General features: G+C 36.1%; 1 protein-coding gene across 3 annotated transcripts in view; it reads left to right on the plus strand.

Annotated features, from left to right (window-relative positions):
• The first annotated feature begins 470 nt into the window (after positions 1–470).
• Positions 471–10,013, plus strand: part of LOC100178629 — a 12,910-nt gene continuing 3,367 nt past the window's right edge. The window contains exons 1-14 of one of the 3 annotated variants that reach the window (XM_009859436.3): positions 473–609; positions 684–804; positions 1,303–1,392; positions 1,629–1,710; positions 1,918–4,181; positions 4,406–4,535; positions 4,894–5,014; positions 5,429–5,655; positions 6,085–7,000; positions 7,261–7,411; positions 7,891–8,000; positions 8,526–8,668; positions 8,993–9,055; positions 9,508–9,600. In XM_009859436.3, coding sequence (XP_009857738.2) covers positions 706–804; positions 1,303–1,392; positions 1,629–1,710; positions 1,918–4,181; positions 4,406–4,535; positions 4,894–5,014; positions 5,429–5,655; positions 6,085–7,000; positions 7,261–7,411; positions 7,891–8,000; positions 8,526–8,668; positions 8,993–9,055; positions 9,508–9,600 — 4,489 coding nt within the window. In that variant the 5' untranslated portion in view covers positions 473–609; positions 684–705. Of the gene's footprint in view, positions 610–683; positions 805–1,302; positions 1,393–1,628; positions 1,711–1,917; positions 4,182–4,405; positions 4,536–4,893; positions 5,015–5,428; positions 5,656–6,084; positions 7,001–7,260; positions 7,412–7,888; positions 8,001–8,525; positions 8,669–8,992; positions 9,056–9,507; positions 9,601–10,013 lie in introns of those variants that run through there. The other 2 variants (XM_002127157.5, XR_003397616.1) reach the window with 2 other exon arrangements.

Consider the following 10,013-nt stretch of genomic DNA (forward strand, 5'->3'; position numbering starts at 1 on the left):
TATTTTGTTGTGGTTGCAATCGACTACAATATATAACGGTATGGAAGTATCAGGTTGCTGAAAGTTTAAATTATTTGATTGGTTAACGCTGTTCTGGTAAAGCGGATATGTTTGGTATCCAAAGTAACATATCGCTATCGCGGCTATTTTTTTAAACAAAACTTGTAGATTAAACCTAAATTCATTTAAATAAAGGATAGATCCGTCTAAATGGTTTGGCCTGGTCGGTATATCGTAAATTGACGCCAATTTGCACACTAAAGACTCTCTAGTGACACAAATTAGCATCTTCTAAACGAAATTAGTTACGTTTGGTGGCGGTAGTAAGCAATACCATTTATATTTTTTATTTTTTATTGGTTAATACAAACAATATATATATCTAAGTTATTTTTTAAGTTTATTGTTATCTTTTAGTTCTGTGGTTCTTTTCTAGAGACCTCGAAACTCTAAAATTTACACAGTCGTTGATGCAGAACGAGTGTGGGAATATTTAAACAACTTCCTGGCAATTCGTTAAAATTCACGAAAAACCGCTGCGTTTAAATCTCACAACAAACCAAAGGAAATCGTCTTGCTGTTTTAGTAGAAAAGTTCCGCTACCCATTGGTAAGTTTGTTACTAAACGTATATTTAAATAGTTGTTTTAATGTGGGTAATGTTGTCTTAATTATATATTACAGCGTTTAATGTGTTATCTTCATAATGTCTGAGTCTTCGTTTGACACAAGTGCCGCCGAAACTGCTCAATCTTTTACAAGTGGACTTTCTCTGGGTCAATGCATCAAAAAAACAGAAGAAGAGGTAAAGGTGCTAGTGAAGAATCTCCCCCCCCCACCTAATTTGGTAACCACTAACCCCTATAACCACAAACCACTAACCCCTATAACCACTAACTACTAACCCCTATAACCACTAACCCCCTAACCATCAACACCTAACCACCTAAACTAGGGGGTTAGGGGTTAGTGGTTAGCAAATAAAGTGGGGGGGAGATTCTTCACTAGCACCGAGGTAAATATCGTTTTCTTTTATATCCCCACGTTACTGTTGGTATCGTTTGTTTTTTAATGCACTTCATAAATGCAAATTCCACAATTTTTTAAAGTTTATTTGTTATACAAATCCTGGACGTAAAAACTATATAGCAGTTATCAGGAAGCAGGGAGACGTAAGGAACATTTTAAAACCAAAATATTCATTATTTACCAACATTAAGATTATAAAAGCAGTCACTGTTTTATTGGATAATCTTTCTTGTTTAACACATGTGAACTAATAATATCTTTTATTTACTTATAGTCCAAACCAACAAAATGGTATGAGTTGCAGCCAACATTTGAAAATCAATGGCACACTTTGCAAGGAGAACCTGTTGGGTCATCTGCACAGGTGAGTAAAGTTATTTTTTTTATTTAAATTGCATGCAGTGTTAATTAGTATTAATAACATTCATGGTAACTGTAAGCTGGCACGATGTGTTGGAACACTCTGTTATAATGACTGTTGTTTTGTGGCCATGTAAGGATAAAGCCGGTTTTGTTCATTTATTCAATTTTTTGATTAGTGTAAATTAGTAGGCTTACTAGTTAAATTGTTTAACCTCACTGGGGTTTCAATGTTTTCAGGCTTCTCTCTATGAAGATATAACACAGGTCCCTATAACAGAAGATTCTATTCAAACTCATAACAAAAGCATCAGCCAAAAAGGTAACATTTGATGTTAATTTACATTAAACTTATTATTGTTGGATATATCGTATATGGTAATGCCTTTGTATGTTTACACTCTTGTTTTTTCAGGTATAATTTGTCCTGAATTAAATACGAATACAAAAATCAAAATTTTTTGTTCATTGTTATCATACCAGAATCTCACCACAGCCATGTATTTAATATTTTCTTTATTGTTTTTAGAAGAGCAAGACCCAATATCCCGTTTACTCCAATCCACCACAACTCCCCTGGAAGAGCTAAAGAAAACTTACCACGATAACATTTTGCCCAATTCCTCAAGCTTTTATACAGCAGGTACCAATGTACAAGATCCATACACATCCACATATAGTGGGAAACCAAAAGTAGCTTGGTCAACTAAACCAGATGAAGCAACTACTGCTGCAGATACTGCAGATAATCAGTCATTGAGTGACACACTGTCTGTTGAAATGATCACCAACATTCTGGAAAAAGACGACTCACTTGCACAGAGAGTTCGAGAGTTACTTGAAGATGAAAAATCATCAGAACAAAGTGAACCTGATCTGCTTAAAGAGCAATCAACCACAAACCGATTCCCTGAACTCCTACAAACCGAAACACCAACTTCCGTTAAACAATATCAAGACCAAACAACCAAGACGACAGAAACTGAGATCACAAAAACTTCTGTTGCTTCGTCATCCCCTAGCAGCTCTATACCTTCATTCAAGGAGTCCAAAGATTTTCCTACCTCAAAGCCTGTTCATACCATTGATAATAAAGCTGACACACCGTCTATACCACAACCACAATCAACCTCAATAACAAGGTCTGATCGTTTATCATTCGACCCCTTATTCAGTTTAAATTCAACTCGTAGCACTGAGTACGGCGATCTCCCTGATGCTGTGGACATCCCACAAGATATAGTGGATCGAATAAACAGTCTACGGATGTCTCAACGTGAGGAAAATGCACTATCTATTGCAAGTATAATTGAGACACAGCCTAAGTATGCTTGGTCTGACACAAAGCAAGCAATAAACCATGTCCCTTCATCCGCACCACAAACTTCAGTTGTTGTAAGCAAATATACCAGCCTTAACAAGCAGACATCGAATACCAACCAAGACCAACCTACACAACTCAGTGGTGGCATCCCAATAGCTGGGGATGTACAGTACCACACTGGGTCAAACCCCATTACTCCACAATTCCCAGTTGAAGAAGATAAATTGCTCCAACTTCACACCTACATCACTAAGAAGACAGGATTTTCATCCATTTCTCCTCTTGTATCCGGAAACGCCCGACTTCCAAGTCCTCCAGATTATTCCTCAGTAACCAATGATGCTGAAGATCTTCCTGTTGTTTCTTCTTCTTCTTCTTCTCTTCCAGTGTCTCATCCCATCACCGTGGATGTTGCTCATGATGTTGAAGATCCCGTTGATGTAATTGGATCAGAGAGGAAAGAGCCTGAAGGAATGAGTCCTCCCATTACAACAGCTGCTCCATTGTCAACTTTAAGTAAACCAATCCCCGACAACAACTTGTACAGAAATCTAAATGTTCCAAATAATTTTTTCCCCCAAAGTGGTATCAAAAATCCTGATAAAAGTTTTGCCGATGAGTCCTTGCTTGCAAAGATTAAATCTGTGTTGTCTGACTCCATGATGTCTCAGATGGATGAATCTCAAGATCCCAACATCCTGGTGTCCGGAGGAGAGAGGAGTATAAACAGCAGCATTGATTCTCTTGCTGTTCAAGTGAAAGCGCTCTTGGAGGAGGAAATTCCTCTTGCTCTAAACGGTAGTGGAAACGAAATGGACCAATCGAATCTAAGTGAGGCTATTGAGAACTTTGAAAACACTGAGATATGGAAATACGTGATGCAATTCTTGCCCACTGTGGAGAGTGGTAGAGATATGGTGGATGGAAATCGCAATGAAGCTTATTCAAACAAGCAAGAAACAACTGGCAATGGAAGTCTTGATGATTCTGCCATTGGTAACTCATTCCTTGAGAGAGTTAGATTTGAATACAGGAAAGAGAAAGTTCTTCAGGAGAAACAGAGGATATTAAATGATCCCGATGTCACTGCAGAAACAAGGATTAGAAGAGATGATATTAAAGTCCAAGATATAAGTTCCCATACATCCAAGTCCAATGCACACACACCTACTATGGGCAACTATAAACCTACCCAACCACCCTACGACCCTCATCAAACAAAAGAATCCTCTAAGTTTGACGAGAGTAATATTTCTATTCCAACATCAACCCCTGATGAGGAGCTTAGCTTCCACAGGATCACAGAGAGTCATTCAACTCCTGATCCCAACTCCTCTCATCCTCCAACTTCCTTCCAAAGATATGAATCCATTCCTGGCATCCCATCTTTCAAAAGGAGCGTTTTATCTCCATCCGTATCAACCAACTCATCTTCATCATCAACTCCAAGACCACAGGAACACCTGGAGGTAAAATAGAGTTGTTTTATATACACATAGTATTTTATATTTTCAGTACATAACGACTGTTTTAAGTGGTTGGTCCAAAAATTTACATTTGCATGAGACAATTTTATGCCATACCCATTTAAAATGACTAATAAAAATAAAATAACACTTTTCTTTGTAGAGAAGTGTCATAATTATTTTTGTTGGTGTGTATCAACATAGGGTTTTGTGTTTGTTGTTTTTAGAAGCCAAAGGAGCAAGTGAAGCCTGTTTCATTCACTCCTTATAAGTCAAATGCAACGAATGTGATCTCAAATCAAATATCCAGGGCAAACCAAAGGAATTTCAACTATACAATGACTCCAGCCAAACCTTGTAAGTAACTAACCTATTCTGTACTATTCTATGTGTGTATGGCCCGACAGTCAGGCATGTTTTGGAACCTGGAAATAAATTGGCCCATTACCCTGACACCCAGGGTGCTACAACTCATTAAGTGACCATTGGGTTGAACGGTTGAAGTAATGTCTGTTAAGTGTCTTGCCCAAGGAAACATACACTATACACATATTAGTTGAATATTTTATTCTTGTGTTAAAGTGAAAGGGGCTAACCACTAAGCCATAGTGCTGGTACTATCATATAAATCTGTGCAATTCAACCACACAGTCAGGCATGTGGGTTCACCAGTTTTTTAAAACGTTTGCAATTTTGTTATATTGTTTTCCCTCAGTGCCTGTACCTGATTTGCAACCTACTGACTCAGTGAAGCAAAACAAGGAAGCAAGTTTTGATCATCTTCGCGTTTCTTCTTTTGTTTCGGAAATTTCACAGAAATCAGAACCAAATATAAGGTTAGTATACACCAATACTCGCCTAAAAAATTGGCTTAATAAACTTTTAAAGTATTTAACCGTTATTTGTTGGTGTTGTGCTGTGTTTTTGCATAGAATTGTGCATAACTGTAAAATAACATAGACATATACATATACAATAAGTGAAACATGTTTTTCTAACTTCTTAATTTGTTCAGGAATAATTCCAAAAACTACAAATTCCTAGAAATTTTTAGCTTATATTTATCTTTACAGTTAAATGTATGCATATATAATGGGGTAATGGTAATGGCTAATCCTGACCTAAATTCTGGGACCCATGGGCCATGGCTTGTCACACTACTGGACCTCACCCACATAGAATCGATTACTTAGTTATATAAAGTTGTAATTTAAATAAATGCAATATAAACCAGTTTATTTTCCACATAGGGCTAAAGAAAGCTACCAACCCAAGCAAGAACCACCAAGTCCTTACATTAGATCTGCTTACTTTGACACAAAACCAACTTACAACACAGCAAGTAATCCTACAAAGGGATCCCACCACACACATAGAAATGACTTTACCCACCAGAAAGAGGTCACCCCTCAACCATCCTCGAAAAATACAAGAGGTTCTCCCAAACAATCTTCTTCTCGTGTTAGAAATGGAAGAGGTAAGACCTACTGCATTATTCTGTTACATCTGCTACCAGCTATAATGGTAATAATTTATTAGCGGCTGATCCGGTATGAAAAAACGCAGTGTATTTCTGACATTTTATTTGCCGTCTGGCTAGACTTCCCCACATTCAATGCCGTTTAAAGAATATTTACCCGTATTACTGTATAGGATTTTTTAAAGGCTAAATATTTTTGCATACTTTGTTTTGAATATGTATTGAGCACTTATTGCATTTTATGAGTTAGCTTTGTAAATATATTTGTTTTGTTTTTTATTCAAAAAAAGTTAGTTTGATTTAATATATATTCTTGCTTATAATTTTATTGAATTAAGTTTTATCACTGTTAGTTGTATAATATCTAAACCTTGAGTAACTAATACACATAGGTATTTATCATTAAAACAACTTTAACTTATACAGAAACTCAACATACGACATACAGAAGTCCACCTCGTAACAGTGGAGAGAAATTCCCTCAGCGTGAAAAACTAAAAAGCAGTGTCAAATATCTTCCCACTTTTGCTGAATTGATGAAACAGCAAGAAAGAGAAGAAAATAAAAGTCACCATCAGGATTTAGATGTTATACCAACTAATGATAGAAAACCACCTTTGAGACCTGTTGATGTAAATAAAGAGGATAAGCTGGTTTTGGGAAGTCTTCCTAAGATCACAGTGAAGACACCTGTAGTGGATGTGAGGTTAAAGAAGGATTCATCGGAAGAATCGGTTGTGACGACTGATAAGTCGATCAGGAACTTGGAAATATCTTCTTGCAGGCCCGAGATACCTTCAGATGATTCTTACCAAGATGCAAGCCTAACTAACGGGGATGGGAATTTATCCTCTGGGAAGACAGGATCAACAAGTGATCTTGACATCCAGAGGAGGATAGTTAATCATGGAGCATTGGAAGAAGATAGAAATACATCTAGGAGAAAATCACAGAGCAAGATGCCTCTTACTCTTCAGGAGTTCCAGCAACTTGGGGAAGACTCACAGAGGAGGTTGGTAAACAGATTCTTACCTGGTTTAAAAGAGAAGAAGAACACATCAAGAGGTGGAAGATCGCATCATTCTGCTCCCGCATCCGGACCTAAGTCCTCTGCTGAACCAACCACTGATGACTTCACCACGAATGCTGTGTGTGATAGTGATAGCACAGAGTATTGTGATCTTCCAGACTCCAGGCCCGCTTCTTCTCTTCCCAAGGACTCCACAGTGGAGAGACTCCTAGGAGTAGATGAATCAAGAGCAGAGATCATCATGAGAAGATTGATGGATAAAATAGAGCGACAAAAAGTGAAGGAAGGTTCTCCAAGATTGCGACACGCAAGGTTGGAATTAATTTCTGTATAATTTGAATTTCAAGCACCAAAATCTGGGATGGCAGACATGATAACACCGGTTACTATAAATAAATAATCTTTTAGTGGCTCAACTGGTATAAAAAATATAGTGTATTTCTATTTTGAAACATTGGAAAAAAAGATCTGCTAAAAGATTATTAGGCTCTGAAAAATATAAACAGTTGTATATGAGCTGAAGTATTGCTATATGCCTGGTATGGGTTAAGTTTTAATCATTTTCTTTGTAGGAGTCCGGCATCTTCCAGCACTCCACAGCGAGTCCATGCTGCCATTATTCCTCCTGAAGCAAGCTCCATTGCATCCACTGATACAGATGCAAGGAGCGTCCACTTCGTGAAAGTCAGGGATAAAAAACATGTTGGACACAAGAAAAAAAAGGTAGGGCAAAATAATTTTGATTGTTTAGAAAAAATAAAGTATATATATACATATATATAAAATATATATATATATCTGGGTTGGCAGATATATATATATAATGTATGGAAAATAGATTTGAATTTTTAGATTTTAGAAAAAGGTATGTATTTCAAAAAAATTAAAACATACAAAAAAGTTATGGTAAAAAAAACTGTTTCTCTTGTACATGGGTGAGGTTTAGCGACCACTGGGTTGGACCAAAGTTCGCTTAATGGCTTGCTGAAGGATATATTTGCCTACTACTACTAGTTTCAAGCATTAAATCTGGTATGGCCATATCGACAACGTTAGGTCACCTAAAACGATAGATTACTAAAACTTCATTCAATGAAGTTTTAGTAGAAAGTTCATACTACTTATTATAATTAAATTTACAAATAGGACTTAAATTTTACAATTTGTAAATAACTAAATAGGGCTTAAATTATATTTTTTAGGTTACTTATGTTGAGGAAGTGTCCAGTAGTGAACCTACAGTGATTCATGTTAAAAGAAGGCACAGAAAACATGAGGAAAAAATCCCTCAACGTCTAGTGCTGCATGATAGGTGAGTTTGTATATTGCTTTTATTTTATACCAATAATGAACAAAAATTTGTGCATTTAGTAGCCTAATAAAGCAAAGCACTTTGTAGTTTTTGTGTGTTATAAATTTATAATTATGGACATCGTCTTGTTTTGGCTCTGATTTCAATTTTAATGCTCATAGGCTCCCATATCATATCTATATGTACACCAGTATGTTGGCACAGGATGAAACTTGTTTATTAGTCCGGCCCCGTAGTGAGTTGTTTAGCGCGGCGCGCATGCCTATTACATAGAGGTTATAAGTTCAAGGATGGTTGATGTTACCATTGTGGACGTATGTGTCCTTGAGCAAGACACTTAACGGCAATTTCTCAATATGTTGTCTGGGAATGCACATTGCAGAATAATTAGGTATTCTAGGATAACAGAATACCGAATCCCGTAATTGGATTCGAATACAAAAGGATTCGAATCTCACCGATTCGAAATTCTGTAATGTGCATCCCTAATGTTGTCATATATTGCAACTCATATATTTGTTGCAGATCAATCCAAACATTCTCACCAACCCACCATCATCCAGTGGTGAGGATCTCCATGAAAAATGATGCGGGCACCAACATCCCGTCTCCAACAAGGAGGAACAAAACTCCAAGGAAGTCGAGAGCAGTCCAAACAACCACAGCAGGTTGGGAAGATTTTAAAATACTTGAGCAAAAACGATGAAATATTCATTGTACAGTTTTTCCTGGGTTGATACGAAACCTAAACTTTGTAATTTTTCTATCCTCCTGTTTTGGTTCCAAATTTGTAAATTTTATGCAAACATTTCGACATTTGGTTATTTAAAGTGGATATATATATAATTATGTATATATATTGTATGTATCATATTCCGAAGTTTCTTTTTAATTAAATTACAATTAATTACCACTTAGTTGTCAATGGCTCCAAAAGTCAATTCAGTTGAAATAATTTTAATTTTTTGAATAAAAGGTGTTTAACTTTTCAGAACAAGAATCTTTGAATGACACAATTACTTACGAGCCAGTGGAGGAGGATAAAGAAAATAATGGTTTGTTTAAATTTTTTATCATTATTTGTTGAGCTACCTGCAAAATCAAAACAAAGTTACACATGGTAACCAATAAGCTGGAGCAAGGTGTGTGGAACAGAACACCTGTGTTATAATGACTGTTGTTTTCTGGCCACACATTCATTCAGGTACCGTACAAAAATGTTCACTTCATTGAATAAGGAAATATCATTTTTTTAGTCCTGAAATTATGTTTTTATTCAATTGCTGTGTAACAAGCCTAGTAAAATCTCTTTTTATCCAAAGTTATTTTAAGTATAGTAAGGTGGGGGAAGATCGGACACATTTTCATTGTGTTTCTCGTCCCATTTGGTAGTAAACTAGGAATTATAAAACTATACCTTGGTTAATTGTTTAAAATGTGATTGGGGTATTTAAATAATATGTGCTAAAGGTGTCCCATCTTACCCCACAACACTATATATTTACAGTTGTATCTGATCCAAAAGAAAAATCCAGGTTTTCAAGTTTCTATGTTGATTTTGATTCAAAATCGAAGAAACCGACAACAGCAACAAAGCAAGGTATGCTGTGATGTAGTTGAATAATTATTATTATTATAAACTCGTTTTATATCAATGTTTTTCGCCCAAAAAGTAAAGGCGTTATAATTTTAAAGTAAATAAATGAACTATACGGTAAGTTACGTGGTAACTTGTAAGCGGGCACGAGGAACATGAAATAGGACACCTGTGTTATAAAGACTTTTGTTAGCCTACCATACAAGGATTAAAGCTGCCAAGGAAATTTTGTAGTAGCTAAACTTTATAATTAAAACAATAGTAAAAGTAATAGCATTGTTACAATAGATAGTCATTACCCTTAACTTAACAGTTGTAACATAATGTTCACCGATCACTATAATACTATATATTCACCATTGAATGACTTACTTAATACTATGATTGCATGACAGCGAATGCAGTGATGCCGAAAA

This window comes from Ciona intestinalis, chromosome 2 (assembly GCF_000224145.3).
Source record: "Ciona intestinalis chromosome 2, KH, whole genome shotgun sequence".
Classification (NCBI taxonomy): domain Eukaryota; kingdom Metazoa; phylum Chordata; class Ascidiacea; order Phlebobranchia; family Cionidae; genus Ciona; species Ciona intestinalis.